The sequence below is a fragment of the Chroicocephalus ridibundus genome, chromosome 1 (assembly GCF_963924245.1).
Source record: "Chroicocephalus ridibundus chromosome 1, bChrRid1.1, whole genome shotgun sequence".
In the NCBI taxonomy this organism is placed as follows: Eukaryota; Metazoa; Chordata; class Aves; order Charadriiformes; family Laridae; genus Chroicocephalus; species Chroicocephalus ridibundus.
In genome coordinates, this window is record NC_086284.1 from 156,826,454 (window position 1) to 156,843,819 (window position 17,366).

At 40.9% G+C, this 17,366-nt stretch overlaps 1 protein-coding gene across 11 annotated transcripts in view; it reads right to left on the reverse strand.

Annotated features, from left to right (window-relative positions):
* DGKI (diacylglycerol kinase iota) overlaps positions 1-17,366 on the reverse strand; it is a 217,565-nt gene that overhangs the window by 42,427 nt on the left and 157,772 nt on the right. For all 11 annotated transcript variants that reach the window (XM_063319739.1, XM_063319703.1, XM_063319729.1 and 8 more), the window contains 5 exons: positions 17,022-17,066; positions 11,677-11,746; positions 10,192-10,232; positions 8,480-8,607; positions 7,785-7,910 (listed from right to left, as the gene is read on the reverse strand). In XM_063319739.1, coding sequence (XP_063175809.1) covers positions 7,785-7,910; positions 8,480-8,607; positions 10,192-10,232; positions 11,677-11,746; positions 17,022-17,066 — 410 coding nt within the window. The remainder of the gene's footprint in view (positions 1-7,784; positions 7,911-8,479; positions 8,608-10,191; positions 10,233-11,676; positions 11,747-17,021; positions 17,067-17,366) is intronic.

Genomic DNA, 17,366 nt, shown 5'->3' on the forward strand with positions numbered 1-17,366 from the left:
ACAAACACTATTTGCATTGCACTCACATACACAAATAAGGCCATAGACATGCAAATCTAAACCAAACTCTGATTTCTTCCTTTTCCAATTGCAGTTAACAAGATCAGAAGCAAAAGATGATGTCTTAAAGCTCAGTATTACTGGGAAAGAGATTGCCAGAAGGATGTGTAAGTAGGAAATACTACTGACTGTTGCAGAACTTTTAATAAGTAAAAACCAGGATTTTTCTACACCCCAGCTCTCTGTAGAGAAGGACAGGCTTTGGCAGCAGTGACATAAAAATTCTACTAATTAACAAGGGAAGAAATGATTAAATAAGGTTTTCCATGTATTCAATCACTTAAAGGCAACATCAGAAGTTGCTGAAAGTTCATGTTAAACAGTTTCCAGAACCATCTGATTCTCGCCGTTTGCAACGATCCCTCAGGTCTGGTGGATGCAATCACCATAGAGCCACAGCTCATCCTCTGACATAGCAGGGACCATATGTGGTAACACATTCCCTAGTCCTGCTTCCGTATCTTCAGACATCAGAGCAAAATGCCAGGATCTTCCCATGTCCAGAACCATCCCTAAGATAGTACCAACATGGCTGAAGTAATGCAAAGCCTCTTGAATCCCGAGTTAAGAACGTCTGTTCTTGTGTTTGCCTCACCTACACAGTCTGTACATGATACACTTAGGATATACCAAAAACATATTTCACGTGGGCCAGCCTTTGAAAAGATATTTTGGTGCCAAAGTTCCTCTGCATACCCTGTGCTTTTAGCATAGTTTTCCTCTCTAAATTGTGTTCCTTTTTTCTGCAGTTGAATCAAGGTGTATCTGCTAATCAGACATGTCCAGGAGTCCCTTCTCGTGGCTATAACCAGGATTGAACATCACTAGAACTAGAGACATTGCTTGGGGAAAGTGGACATAGATTAAGTGACGATGTGGGAGAGGCTCAAAACTAACTCGTGAATTAATGTTTGTCCGGGTGAAAGTCTTATTTCCAGTTTCATGACAAATCATTTGACAAATTCTTATATATTCTGTATCTACAGCTGGATTTGAGGTTGCTGTATAAACAGCTCCAGAAGGAAAAAGAGAACTTACAGAAAAATTGTAAGAGCTGGACACTTAAATTAGCTTCCAGATAGTAACAGATACCAGCAGCAGTAGCTGTCATTAAAAAAGCTTTTGAAACCCCACAGGCTGTAAAGCAGCACAGGGCACTAAACAAGATTTTTCTCTGCTGTCAATCTGGAAAGAGTATGAATTTCACTGGGAAGTATTTCTGTCTGCAGAGCTACAGTCTCCAGATTGTTCTCATATTCAATGATTGTACCGCAAAGTAAAAATAACTATCCGGTTTTTGTGTGTATCTGTGCTGAACTGACTATACAGAGAAAATAAGAGATTCAAACTATTTCTGGAAGGGTTTGATTTTAAAAACATAAGAATCTCACAAGAAAACATGCTATCTTTTGTTAGTCAAATTCCATCATTTTTAAAAGCGTTGCTATTGTTTGTCAGGCTGATTTTTTTTTTTTCTGGATGGCAAGAAAGGAAGCTTCAAGACAAATTATTCAAGCAATGCCAAAATTCTGCTAGATTTTCATTGTTACACTGTAAGTTTTTAAGGTAATTAGAAAGGGCAGAAATATATCTTTTCAGAACCACAGGCACATATCTTCAAGGTATAATTCCAAAGGAAACCAATAATTATTCCTTTTTTCCCCACTGAAAATATCAAAAAGCAATGAAAGCAGCTAAAATCTTGAAGTATATGGAGAGAATTAATATTCACAACAGGAGCATAAAGCACATGAAATTCATTATTTACCATGCCTGGGCACTACTGTGTAAAAAAATTAACACGTGCCCTCTTTTGTCAAGGAAGTCTCCAGAAATGGGGAAGATTTACAGCAGCAATTGAAGAAAAGATTTCCTAACAGTGGATAAATTGTAGCTTCCATCTGGAACGTGCACAAGATTTTAAGTATTGTGATTGCATCACACTGACAATAGCAAGAGCTTTCAAAATACAGGACCAGACCCCACACTGAGATGCATCACTTTTTCCCCACTCAGTCTCACTCAGGAAACTTGCTTTCCCTCAAAACAATTTCTTATCCGTTTGCTATATTCTCATATTTTATTTTATTTGCTTTCTTCAAAGTACTTTCCCTATTTAACTCATGTTTATCTCTCCCTGAACTATTCTCAGTTCTCTTTACATCACTTTTCCTCTTCTTTGAGTCCTTATCTTTCCTTTCACTAATGCTTCCTCCTTTTTAACGCCACTTTCCTAGTTAAGAGGTGGAAAACTGCTTTAGCCAAACCTTTCTCATGCTCCACTAAGGTATTAAGAGAGTGGTGCCTTACAAGCTATTTGTAAAAGCATCTAAGGCAACAGAAGAGAAATAGAAAGGAGAGTTGAGTGTAAATGGATACTGCATTTTCTTATGCTCTCATTATATTCTAAGGACTACACAGGAGTGTACGGTGAAGGTGGATGGTGATTTATGGCTTCACTCAAATAAGATTTGTTTGAAAGCAATCAGTACTCATGGAACCTTATTTGGGATTTAAAACAACGGAAAGTAATTTGTACAGGTGTACAAATAGCTGGTTAAAACACATGCACATCACTCTTGTGGCTTAGTCTTGTAAATGTGGCTTGAACTAAATCTGAACCAGAAAACTAATTCATATTTTGCTATCAAAACACACCAGGGCAGATTACTCTGCCTATTTAAGAGCCGATGCTGAGTTTTCCAATGCAAGAGTTTTGGGGAAACACATGCATTTTTCAAGTCTTCACCAATCTTCGAAATTTTAAAGGTTGACCATCACTAGGGAGTTCCTGCCTAGTGTGTTCAAATCCTAAGGGTGACCTCTTTGTATTTTCTTAACTTTCACTAGATGAGCATTCCTTCTCCTTTCTACGTGCAAACTTGCATCCCTGATGCTATTCTCACCTTGTACCACACAAAGATTTCTTTTTGGAAAAAAAACCCAAACCACCTTGTAACATCTGTACTGTCACGCTGATTTCCTGGGCAATGATCTGATTCTTGTGGCTGAGTTAAAATACTTGGCATTCAGCCTTTTTCTTCTTCCCTCTCAGGAACTAGGTTATTATTGCCTCATAAAGCAGTGCCTGGGTGGTATTACTAGCTAATTAATGTCTATTTAGTGTAAAGGGCTTCAGCCACCTTCCAGCCCCCACAGGTGTTTTTTCTTCCTCTCCCTGACAGGACCAGATGGCATTTTGGCCAACCTTCACCCACCCTTCACGAGCCATGCACATAATTCAGACAATGCATCTAGCAGCTTTGGAAACACATTACCATCACAGCTGGACAGATGCTAGAAGAGTGGTTGTTACTACCTCAAACAATGGGAAAATGAATGACTTCAATTAAAAGATTTAGATGAAGCCTCTGCCACGGTATAGTCACCTTTTCATTTTTGTATGCTGTGGTGTTTTTTATTTTGTTTTATTATCCAGCTTTCAGCACATAACAGGGTGACAAACACGTAACTAGGAAGAGGAACACATGGCCAACAATGAATGCTTACAGCAGGCTATGAGGGAATGGTCATCCCCATCTCACTGCGCCATTTGATAAATCAGGATGACGAGCCCATTCATGTTCAAAGGAAGAGTCCAATTACGTGTTTCAGTGGAGTCAGCCCAGAATACTTTGCTTTTTTCAAGATCAGGCACCAGTAGTTCAAGTAATTGTCTCCCCGTTGTTTTTTTGTATGCACCTTTCACACTAATTTGATGTTCCTATTAAGCTATGATCTGCCCCAGTTCCTGGTTACTGCATCAAGACGCTGTTTCATGTCCTGCCCAGTCCACACATCAGTCACACATCAAAGAGCCATCAGAAAGGGAGCAAAACATGAAATACCATTAATCAAAAGCCACCTGAGAATTAACTAACACGAAGCTCACTTAATCAAAAACAAAAGCATAAATAATTTTCTCTCAGAAAGACCCCTGCCTCAAAACTATTTCAGTCAAATTACTCTTCACCCCAACAGCTTGTGATCAAAAGCAACACCAAACATCATAATTATTTTTAGATCACATGTTCTCTTCTCTACTTTCATTGACTGAAGTAATTTAAGGGATCTCTCTATTTTAGCTACACTCCTCACTTCTCAGAAATAATTACTTCATCTTAAAGAGTTTATGTGTATATGTTGTATGTATACACACACACACAAGTATATCTAGCAATGCCAGGGACACGCTAAGCAGCCTGCAGCCATACTATGACCAGCTGTGGTCTTATCAGCTCCTAATATCTGAGGAGGTCACTCCCAACCCCTGTTTTGGAGAAAAGTGGCCATTGAGAAAACAGCCCCAGTGGGTCAACTAATGACACTTTCTCTCACAGCGGGTCCCTAGTGACAGGTTATAGGGTATTGCGCTTCGAGGTACAAATGCTGCACAGTATTTTTGACGAGATGTAAAATCCCAGATACTGATGACTCTTAAAAGATCCACGAGAACTCCATGTACAGGAGGAATTATCCCCTCTATGCTCTGCCATATTCCTTTTTGGGAATTTTGCTAAAATCCTTTCCGCAAGTTTTATTCGAAAAATAATTTCTGATGGGACAAACCTCTGTAAAGAGCCTGTGAGCTACTTCAGCTGTCAAAATATAAACATGCTTTTTCTTTAAATTGCCAGCTTAGAAAGGTTTTTTAGGTTGCAAAGTCAAACACCCAGAAGCTTGGAAATACCAGAGCTCGTGGCATCTGAGCATCATCCCCCAGCCCTGTTGCACTCAAGCATTTTGACAACCTGTAATCACATTGCTACCTGCTACGTTCTTCTACCAGACTCTTGCCCCAGTGTTTAAGTAGAGACCTGCTTGATATCCTTTTTGTATTTTGTATATGCAGTGCACAGCCTCAAGTTTTATTTATTCCACGCTACCAAAACAGTGTACAGAATGTAAAATGATTAATTTTCTCCTAAGCATCTCTGACCGAGTCTCCGCATAGTATCCAAGTTTTTTGTGACCATGAAATTTACCCTCACTGTGCTCCTCTCAGGTGAGGTTGCAATATTATCTGTATTCTGCAGCTGGGCAAATGATAGTCAGAAGGAAGGCAGGCACAAACTTTCCATTAATTTTAGTAATACAACCTGAGGCACACAGAAAGCCTATTTCTCAGTTTCTAACCCTTCACTCTCTTTCAAAGTCTCCTTGTAATGGCCTCCCAGGAACCCATCGTACTTCACAGTGGACATGCATAGAATGAGGACCCCGTTGTTACTGGCTATTTGTGAAAAGTTTGTTGTATATCTGCATCATTCAGAAATTCTGTCAGGGAAATTGAAGCGAGAAGCCAGTCCTCCAGAGCAGCATTCAACTGCCTTACCTGTAATAATACCTTGCTTTCTCCACTGCAACCCCCCACCTCATTTCTATACACCATCCAGCTTACAGCAAATGAGGTAGTGTCTAAACATACTTCAGAGTTTACCCCCCAGTGTTACGAATAATCTGCATCAATCCAGAACTCCAGATTCTGGGGAGAAACAGCCACAGACCCGTTCCCCCCATGCCCCTAACCTGTCTGACTCCCCTCTTACTTATCTGCACCCCATGTTCTCCTCCTTTTCCTTGTTCCCATTCTGATTTCCCAGACATCCATATGTCCCCATGTGCTCCTAATTGCCAACTCCCATCCCCTAACCCTGCTCCCCAAGTTCCTGCACACACTCTTTTTGCTTCTACTCCTTTGGCTTTTGCAACCTCTTTTCCCTGTTCCTCCATATACCTTCCCTGACCCACTTTCATGTGGCCATGACTGCTGCTTCCCTTTTCTCCTCACTACTGGAGATCAGCTGGTGAGCAGCTTCCTTCAGCCCAGTGGGCAGGCCGGATTAAGTAAAGAGGGGCACAACTCCTTTATGAGCATGTGCAGACAGAAACTTTTGAAAGCGAAGCTCTTGAATCTGAGATGTCTCCAACATTCACGAACAACGTCGTCACTAGGGCAAACTCAGGAGTGCTTTTCTCAAGACAGCAAAAGGCATCTCCCCTGTATTATGGTGACACTTTATTGAATGCCAAGCGCCCAAAACTTCATTCCAAAGAGTTCATTCCACTACCAGCACTAAAATGCCTCAGGAAACAACCACTGGATTTATTTATCTTAAAGAAGGTAATTTAAAGCAACCCATTTCCCACGGATCTTTTCTTCAGAAACAACTGACTTTTTTGTTAAAGTTTTAACTCAAAGAAAAAGAGAAAGAATCAAAGACTGAGTCTTACTATGAAAATTTCAGCCAAAACAATTAAAGTTCAGAGAAGCTATAAAGAAACAGTTCCTTATAGCAGGCAGTGACAGGTACACTTTACTCTGGGCAGTGCTACTGACTTTGCTTGTAATTAATAAATCTACCATAATTGTTCCAGCTAAGCAAACATTTCCAATCATGCTGATGTAAGCAAAATCGTTCCTCTAATCCATTAGAGGTTAGTCCACATGTTGTCACCATCTCTCCAGAATGCCTAAAATTGTCTAAGTATCATTTTTCTCCCAGCTTTGCAAGCCCCAGATTTCAGGTCCTGCCATTCCAGTCTGTGGAAAACTGCACCACAATCCACCATCCTGTGTGCAAAGAGCACAAAACAAAGAACTGATCCAGAGTCCCTCAGGGCAATGGGAGAAAACCAGATGAGTGATTCCTGGCAACGCTACCCAGATCACCCTTTCTTACCATGACATCTCCTTCTCACATCAGCAGTTTCCAGTTTGCTGGAAAGTTTCCGGTTTGTAGCCACACAGCTACGCAGCCTCCCATCCACACTACATCTGTCCTGGCAGCCTCCCATCCAACACTGCATTTCCCTGGAGTTGTACTCATCAGGCACCTTGCAGCCCCGTTCCACACAGAAAGACAAAGTGCAACAAGGACCACATGGTCGCTATTTCTAATTTTTCTATACTAAGTTTTAAAACCCATCCATAGGGATCCAGATACAATATAACTAGAAACAAAAAGAAGTGATGTACACAATTATACATTATATACTTGGTGGGGAAAAAACAACCCGAAAACACTAGAGTTTTTCAAAGCCAGCAACAGACTTCAGACAGGTACCTCCCATCTAAACTTCAGTACTGATTCCCTATCTACTGCTGGTTTTGAAAATCTAAAGTGAAAGGACCAAAAAGGTGAGAACTACTTCTAAAATAGGTAAGAAGAGTAAGAGACGCTCTTACACAAATCTGAATGCAGCAAGCATGATTGCTGTGGTAGAAGTCTCTTATATAAGGGAATTATCAGCAATAAACCCACTGGTCAGTCCTACACTGACAACAGTATCTCTGGTTCAAGTTTATATGAAAGCTATTGCCTACATCTTTGAAAATAAGCAGCAATTGTAGAGGTTTCTGCTTTGTCACATTGCATCAGAGCTACCTTAAGGGTGAGTGTTTCGGTCTTTCTCATAACCAGTTACTGTGAAGGTTCCCTTAGCTGGAACTTCAGGCATCCAAAATAATGTATTTACTTTCGGAAACTTGGATCAAGGTTTATGAAGAGTGCAGGGTGCCACAGAGAAGAAACAAAGGCAAGAACATATAATAATGGAGAAAGAGGAAGAAACAGAAGGGAGGAGCAAAAGAGAAGAAGCAAAAGGACTGCTGTAATTTCAGCACGTCAGCACAATTCATTAAGCTTAGAGGAGCCACTAGGAGTTGCTTGTGGTGATGGTGACAGTGCATCATCAAGCAGAGAAATGCAGAGGGCTCTTACTGCAGCATATGTGTCTGGCTGGCGTCCTTTTGTTTGTCAGGTACCTCGTAGTGTGGGGAAATCTTGCCGAGGCCACTGTCGCTCAGCATCCTCTTTCGAACCGCAGGGTTCCACCGATCTGATATTCTAGGGAGGGAAGAAGGAAGAGAAAGGCATTCACCTCTCAGAAATTACCTCACATGCTCCGCTTTGAAGCTCTCTTATGCTCACTGGTTCCCAGTATTTTTCCACCCAAAGCAAGCTAAAATAGCTTAATTCACTATGAGTACGAGACTGTTTCTATAGATGAATAGGAGCATTTCTGGTCTGCCCATGGGCTGAGAAGAAACAGAGGCGCTTCACCATCATTCTTACGCCCAGAGGACTTCAGAGCCTGGTATCAGAGCCCTGACCATGCAGAGAAGGGGTTTGTAACTCGATCAATACAGATTTATGACAGGACAGATACACTCAGAGGTGCGAGGAGATTGAAAGGTTTAGAGTCCATTAGCCCTGCTCTGTGTTCCAGGATGCCTGATAGAGTAGATGTTATTTCATTGTCATCCTGTCATTACCATGGCTGCATCTGATCCTGTCCCCAGCTCCCCACCTAAGATCTGCCCTCCCATATCTCCCAACCCTTCAGAAAAGGGGACTGGAAAACAGATGCCCAACTCTAGTACAACTGCTGAAGGCCAGATCCCAGAGCCACTCACCCAGAGGCCTGCTCCACTACCAGATCAGGCATTCCTGGTGGCGTCCCCACCTGCTGTGACATTACCATCTCTGGGTCCAGAATAAAAATCTCGTCCTGCGAAATTTCCGTCACAAAGTGCAAATGTTCCTGTTGGAGTGATACAAGGAACAAATAATGAACCTGCAGCGTCACTGGTCTCTCCAAGCACCCAGCTGGCTATAGGAAAGCTGGGCACACATCAGGGTCTCTGAAGAGCATTCATGGGATTCTGTGTATTTATTTAAGTGCACACACATACACACACACTAAAACCAATGCCACTGAAGTCACCAATAAATACTTCATCGACTTCAAGCCAAACAAGATTCCCAACCAGCAAGCTTCACACTCACAGCTTAGAAGGCTGCCCCTCAGTCACCCTATGTCATTCAGCTGAAAACTGGAGGTCTCCCCAAAAAGCCAAGTTTTGCATTTCAAAATGAGAACCAACACGCAAAGTTTGCCCCCTGCTGATGGCTGACAGACTTTCCATTGTTTGGGGATACTCTCACAGACCTCCTTTGCTTGTACCGCCTGGTTTCACATCTCCATTACCAAAGCTCTCTTTCTCAGTCCCTCTTTTTTGTTATTGACACAGAAGGCTCAATGTCCTTCAAAAAACATCAAGTGAGTAGGCCTGTCTATATAGGCGTATGGGTGGGAAACTGCCCACAGTTTGTGGGCTGGGACCATCACACAATATGAATCTTTTCCTCACAGAAACACAGGGCAAAGGAGCAGGAGGGAAAGACCACCATTTGCACCAAGTCAAGTATTAAAGAAATGCAGAATAAGCCAGAGTTACATTGCCCAGTTTAACCTATAGCAGCATCTTCACCCTTGCTTTCCAAATGCTGAAGCGCAACTCCATCAAAGCATTTATATGACTGTGTGCAAAGAAGCCCTGTGGTGGCTACACACAGACATTGAACCCGGGACGTCTGAACTACAGGCACAGCTCCTTCTGCTTGAACTAAACCACCAGCTGATTTTGCTAGGAAACAGTCATACGTTCCTGTGATTCAGAAATAGCTTACACAGTTCTCAGGGGGAAATGTGTTTCTCAGAAAAAAATGACCACTGTGTGAAATCAACAGTTTGCACTTAATGCTGAACCACTAATTGGCCTGTCCTGGCTACAAATCAGAAACACCAAAAGCTCTGTAAAATTTTCAAAGTGTCTTTTAGAAAATATATTCAGATTGTCTAACCTGTACCACAGGTTTGAATCCAATGGAGCTACACGTTGTTTTGGGGTTTCTCAGGAATATTTGATACAACTCTGGTCATAATTTTCAACTCGTAACATCACCTTAATTTCCATAGTTATTCCATGTCACACACACAGGATCAGGACCTCTGGTGACTAAAAGCATCAGCGAAAAGATAAACTCAGATACTCTGGTGTCACACAGATGCTCTTAGTAAGACATGATAAGGATGACAAATGTAGAAAATTCTGATCTGTACATCAGATTGGTAGTAAACAGAAGGGCAGATGGTCAGCAGATATAAAACTTAAATGAAATTACATCAATGAAAAAACGGCCCATAATTTTTCTCTACTTTTCATGAGATACCAGTAGTATTTTAGAATACACAGGAGGAACAGCAGATAATTCATTTTAAGCTGCATTTGACATAGCTTTAAAAAAAATAATCTATAGAAACGGTAATCGAATAAAGATTTACCTGAGATCTATCAATGCGGTAAAAACGATCAGCAGAAGTTGCTGCAAGACAGAGAAACAACAGAGCCACAGTGAAGAAAATGGTCTGAGCAGAGCTGCGTGGCTAAGATGGGCTGAGCTAAAACCACCACCACGTAAAACAACCTCTGTGTCAGTGAAGTCACAGCAGTTTCACAAGCACATAATCAGATTCATTCATTATGTCCATATTCCTATCCCTTTAAATGGCGAACTTAAAGGTGAGGCTTAACAAAACAATATTCACTGAAATTATTAACTTGAAATAAAAATTTAAAAACATTTAAAATGGATTTCAGGCTTGTAAGAAGAATTGATTACATTAAAAATGTGACAGAAGAAGCTGCATTGTTCCAGTGAGAGTATAGCAAGCATATCATGAAATTGATGGGTCTAATAGGATTAATTCAAATTTTGAATCTAAAGAACAATAACATGCGTGGGAGCTCTTTGTAAACCAAATGCACGGCCACAGATATTCACCCATAATTACCAATACACTCAAGGAAAATTTATGCTACTCATGAAAAACACATGAAAATAGGGGAGATTCACTAAATGAAGCACCTAATATGCATCATGTCACTGCCAAATAATATATATCACCAAACACAGAAGTGATTTCACCACCTACAATGTACTTCATCAGATGGGATTTTTTGTAGTTGTTTCTGCTTTGCATTTTGTTTGGACAGTGAAATCAGATTCGTTCATTTGGAAGTTTTGACACAAGAGCACAGTATGTAGCAGTGTAGTTTTTGGCACTGCAAGGGAAAAAAACGAATGCATCTACCCACCCAGCTTTCTCCAAAACCCAAGCAGAGTCTCAATATGTTTTTTTATCAATTTCCCTCATGAGAGACAATGAAGAGTGATTAGAAATTGTCAAGAAGAAATTGTTTTTGTTTAGAACAATAAAAATTTCAGTCCCCACATGCTGAAGCTTTTACAAAAGCAGATGCCATCCATCTTAGCTGCTAATTCCAGTGCTCTGGAGCCTGATGTAAAACCCAGATAAGCTGTCTGCTTTGACAAAGTCTGGGTCAAATACAAGTGCAGCTCTCCAGGGAGTTACACAAAGTGCAGACTTACAGGGAAAGGGAGGCACTTTTCTGTCACCTAAACACTACAGTACTTAAAGAGAAAGCAGAGCAAAGAACACAGCCTTACCAGCAGCAGTGCTTGCCACAACCGGGCACTGTCATGCAGTAAGTGCTGCTCATCACAGCAGAGACACTAATTAACCAAACCTCTAACCACCCTTAGAAGAATGTGCCTCCTTGGGGTGACAAAGCTACAGCAAGACATTTTGATTGCTAGATGAAGGATCCAGCTCCTTTTTAACCCGCTCAGTGTAACAAGAAGGAACAGTTACCCTTCCATAGTAATACCCTCACATGCACTATCCTTCACATGCACACCAGAGGCAAGCAGCATGCTAGGGACAAGAAAAGGGAGATGCACTTACCATCTAGGAAGCACCATCTAGGAGAGAGCCTCTGAACAGAAAGTACTCTGGGGAAAGAGCTTTCTTGGTCCTGGATAGGGCAGGGAAATTACATTAAAAAATAACAAACTTTTTTCTCTGAAAAAGACTATTTTCTAGTCTCTGCTTTTTGCATTTTGCTCTACTGACATTGCAAAACATGCAAAACCTACATAGCCCAAACCCGCTGGATAAGTCCTCACTGACATCAGGGTTCGACTGTGATATAGAAGACAGTAAACTGACATGGTTAGCTTTAGCCACATCCTCAGCAATCCTCTTCCCTTTAGCATAGCAGCACCAAAAAATCTTTGCATCAAACACAGCTTTCTCAGCTGCCTACAGCCCCCTTTATTTGTGGGAACACAGGAGAAGAGAGAGGTGAAAGAGGTCAAAAAGATACATATCGGTATCAGTACACAACAGACATGAACTCTAAGTACTATGTTCATTTCTTTTCTGCCTGTCACCTTCCTTTATTTTAGTTCAGTATTTTTACGCTCTCCCACCTGCACTGATCTGCCACTCAAAGCAGTTGCCCACTTCACCTGGCCCTAGTGTGTCTCAAACAGTGTAAAAGAAGTGTTATTCTCCACACCCAGAATACAGAGAGCGCAGACCTGGGAGCCACCACCACTGGCCAAGCAAGCAGACATCCTACATCAACATCTTCCCATTCTGGCTAAAAAGACGGGCTTCCTGGAAGCCGATGGACATTATTTCAGGAACCAAACCAAATGACTGGGGAGGAATTAAAGCCTTCTTCCTGACTCGCACTCACCAAGGAGTCAAAGAGGCTGCCTCCTGCTTTTTCAGCTCTCACTGAGCTGGAGAGGCAAAAGGAATCTCAGAAAGCAGAGGGTGGTCGTGGCTCTGTCAGGGGACGGCCAGCCAGCTTCCTAAAGCCACTGGGGAACACAACATTTAAACACAAATAGATTTGCAGAGGGCAAAACACAACAGCATAGATGTTGAGCACACACCCAAAATTTGTATAGAGCCAGATTCTGTCCTTATTTACATCTTAAGCAGGAAAATCAGCATATTTGCAAATGATGTAAGTTCAGGCACATACTGGCTCAAGATTAAACTTTACTCCTCCTTCAGACAACAAACTACAGAGTGGAATATCAAATCACAAGGCAAGAAAAGAAAAAGTAGAAGCAATGGGGAGGAAAGGTACCCTTGAGAAAAGTATTGCTGTGCATGGAACCCACAGAATGTTAATAATGTATACGTACATGTATTCATAAAATGGGCATAGATTGGTGAAAACAGACCAGGATACAATGGTATCTCACTGGGACTTCTCAGAATATCATACAGGAGCCCAGGACCTTTCCTGACAGTAGGATGCAGGACAAATTATTTTCATCTTGGGAATTGTACAGCTATATCAGGTGAGTTGTTGTTTGAAGGTCCAACACCAGAAAGTAAAGGCTGGATGAAAGAGCAAGTTCCAAAAAGAGATTTCAAACAATCATGGGTTTTCAGCCAGAAGGGACAACAGAGCTATGAACGCCTAACCCCTGGCATAACGCAGAAATCCACCACTCCAGCCTGAGCTACAGCAGACCTTTTAGAAAGGCACGCAGCCTAAGTGAGACACTCCAAGTGACGCAAAACCCACCATTCCCTCAGGAAACTGGCACCGTGCACAGGGTTTGAAGGAAGAAAGTGAGGATGCTTTGTATACAAGAAGAGGGGAAAGTGCAGAAACACCAACACAGAGTTAAAATGAAAGTTTACGGTATATCAAACAGATCCAACACATCTGGAACATTCACGCAGATTCTCTGAGGTTCACTGTTTGCTATATATTTTCCTCTGCTTTTGCTGACGGGTGTTTATATCATTAAGAAAACCTAGAAGTAACAGATATTTCTCAGCAATTTATCTTACGGTTTTGCAAATCTGATGTATTTCAAAAATACTTCTTATCTGAGTAGCCACGTGTGAGAAAAGAGTTAAGAAAAAAAAACCAAAAACGTATCGACAGAAAAATGGGAGTTTCATCAGTTCAATTCCCCAGACTGCCCAGACATGTGTCAGTAAGACCATGGGGAAGAAGCAGTTTGCTTTCTTCAGCCTTGGGAAAATCTCAAAGAACGCTGAAGGAGGTTGTCATTTCAGTCTGGCTGGGTTAAAAAAATTTCCAAATTGATTACAGAGCAAATGATGCCCTCTTAAGTTAAGAGGCAGACATTGCTCTTTGATTTACATAAAGGTGTCTGACACTTTTTCAGACACCTGAGAAAAAAAAAAAAAAATGAGGCCACGCTGATGTTGTACAAATACGCACAAGTCTGTGGCTTCCCCAGCTTCCTGGTCAGCATGGTGCCTGCACGCACTATGTGTTGTTTTCAAGCAGCTGTGATGATGATTAGCATTTTGATGGACACTCATTTCTCAGCCAGGTGAACGCATACCAGTGCCTGGCACGATGCTGCAACAAAACGTTATTAATTTCATTTGATATCATGACAGCTTTTGCAAGATTCATCTTATTAGCTTCTGCCTCTGGAACTGACTGGAACCATCTATTATTGCCTTTCCTTTCTGGTTATCCAGAACAGAAAAGCAAAGGCAGCTCCAGACAACTAATTCGTTGTCTCCTCATTACCCTAGAGTTTGGCTATAGTCCTGGCAACAGATCTTGTCTGAAATGGTACTGCAGCAACTTACAGACTTTGCTTGATTTAAAAAAAAATATATATGTGTGTATATACCTTCTGATGCATGATACCTGCATCTATAGACACCCTGACAAAAATAAAACAGCTTCAATTCCTTCCCATGTTCAGACTCACAGATTTTAGTTGATCCCCTAAACCATTCTCTCATGTACAGTTTTTTGTCCCCGACCTCTATGCATTACAGGAGAGATGAAGATAACAACAGCAGAACATTCCATAAAGTGAACTGTGTCTGCACATGGGGACCCAATGACATACCTCAGTGGTAATCTCAGTGGTTTAAACATCAAATTTAGAACACACCTATGTCTTTCTCTATTATGGGCTTTTGGAGTTGCAGGATGCTTAGGTTTGCCTAAGCATTTACACCAACAAAGGTGTAAATGGGAGCGTCAAAGTCTTTCTAAAATCCACTATGTTTGCCAATGTCTATGTATCTACATGCACAAAGCTTTACGTATCTTAATATTTAGCCCACTATTTGCAGAAAGGTGAGGACTAGGATACAAAGGACAAAAGGAGGAAAATATTCAAAGATGACAGTGCATACTGAAAAGGTAGATGATATAAAGAGTAAAAATTCATAGGCCTGGCAGAGTACATAATGCTGGGAAAATGAAGATAGGAATAATGCTGGTAAATGTAAATTCAAATCACAAATTGTATATTGTCATATTCTCTTTCCAAGACTTCATTACAGTTCAACTGCAGAACTAGCTTGGGAAGTTTCAGGCCCATAAGAATGGTATTTTATAAGCGTTAAACTCATTAGAGAAACAAACTGAATGAAAAACAATTCTAGCTTCATTTTTCTTATTTGCACCTGGGCTTGCTGATGTTGTTTCTGCTGACTCATCATGTTTTGAGCTGCAGAGGAATCATGCAAGAGAACTGCATTTATGAGACCTAAAAGTACCCGTGACACCTTATTAGTGAGGTAAGAAGATAGTTCCATCAACTCAAGTACCTTATTCATGCCCTTTATCCCCTGCTTTTTTCTGCTTTCTATAGTATGTAGAGGGATACCAACAAACATGGAACGAACCTCAAATCAACCTAACAAGACAGTTTGTAGAAATGACCCACTGAGAATAACTCAATGTTTGAAGAATCCAGGATAAACAAGTCCTGAAGACAAAACACAGAAGGGGGGTGCATTCAAAATGTAGCATCATAAAAAATTGATAGCATGTTGGGGATTTCACACTGATAGGCACTGGAGGAGATGGCTAGGCAATTAACATATACTTCTGTAACTGCAGATGTTAGAGCCAAATATGGAGCTGATTTCCAACATGTCATACTCTCTTTTGGCCCTCCCCATACATGCAGATTTAGTTAGCCATTTTACCTCAGGCAGTTCCCTACGCATGGAGCAGTCAGCAGCCACTTTAGGTTAATTTATAATGAGCGGAACAGAATAATACAAGCTGTTTTATTAGCCAATTCGCTAGACACTAGTGCTGCTCTAAAACTCAGTTCCAGGAAAATGATTGATACAAATGTCAAAATATGAGGTTAAAATTGGACAGAAAAATGCAGAAAAAAATCCCACGAACTGGTATGAACAAGGCAACTCCAGGAAAACATGCTAAATTGCATTTTCTCATAGCGTCTTCCTGCTTTCAGTGCATTTACAGGCATTCTGGCCAAACTGGAATTCTGTATCACCCAGGTGATCATTAGGCCCCAAGAAGTTATCTACAATTTCACCGCAGTGGGTTCCTGTCAGCTGGGTCTTTGTATGCTTTCACAGTGAACTCATTCCTGCTGATCCCAACAAGACTTGCATTGTTAAATCTAGGGAAAAGGCTATCAACACCGTGCAAACTTGTCTTGTGATCCTAGGTGGGTGATGTGTCGATTGGCCATTGTTTGTGTCAAGTCTCTGCACTAATGCCAGACCAGCTCAGGAGCCAGTAGAGTTAGTCTGTTATTTACTCCCAGTTTAACCACTATGCAGGTCAGTATTTTACTGAGAGAAGCAAATATTCTTGAACAATACTTCCAACTGCAAAGCCAAGTTCTGTATTGCATAAATTGTACAATGAAGTTGCAAAATGCACAAAGAGACCAATTTTAAAAACTAGCCACCTAAAACTAGCACCTGTTTGTCACATGCAAATGACACATTTGTGCCAGAATGGATGAAAAAACTACTCTGAAGATTATATTAAACTAAAGGTAGACGACTGTGCTGCACAGAATTATTAACAGGTTAGGCCTGCTGGCACACCTTTTTTCTGTGATAGACTTTATTGCTACAGCTATGCAATATAACATGTTATTGTTCAGTTTCTTAGACAGAGAAACGATTTTACTTTTGTCATTTGTCCTACAGGACACATGCTCTCATTCACTTCAAGACACTAGGCACTGCTACTGCGATATCACTCACATCATCATGCTATGCTAATTTTAAAGATTATTCCGTAAGGTTTGCAAGGAAAAGGATTGTCCCAGGGAAAGCAGAATGAACCTCCAACATTTGAGGGTAAATGATAATCAGAAATTCACCTAACATACGGGTATCTAAAAAAAAAACCAAAAACCTGTGTTCAAACGCAAAGAGTGCAGTCCACATTGTTAAGCTTATCTTTGTTCTGATACTAAAAGGAAAGCTTATCTTACCTGGTAATGAACTCTCTGTGTAGTAGAAGTTACTGATTGCAGGTCCTAGTAGGAGGATGAAAGACACACCAATGATGAAAAAAATTAAAGCAACAAGAGCTGTTTGCAGTCCCACTATCTGATGTGGTTGGGCAAACATAAATAATTTTGCAAGTGTGTCTCACTGAAACAAACACCACAGAATAGTCATGGAAAGCTCACTTAAAAGTTTTGATTGGCATATGCTTGGTCAAAAAAGTGGTTTTAAAGATATAGAGATTATGTTAATGGATCTTTACCATATCACTATTTGTTCTATGAAAAATATCCAAATTTAGAATATCAGCAACAAAGTGAAAGAAAAGA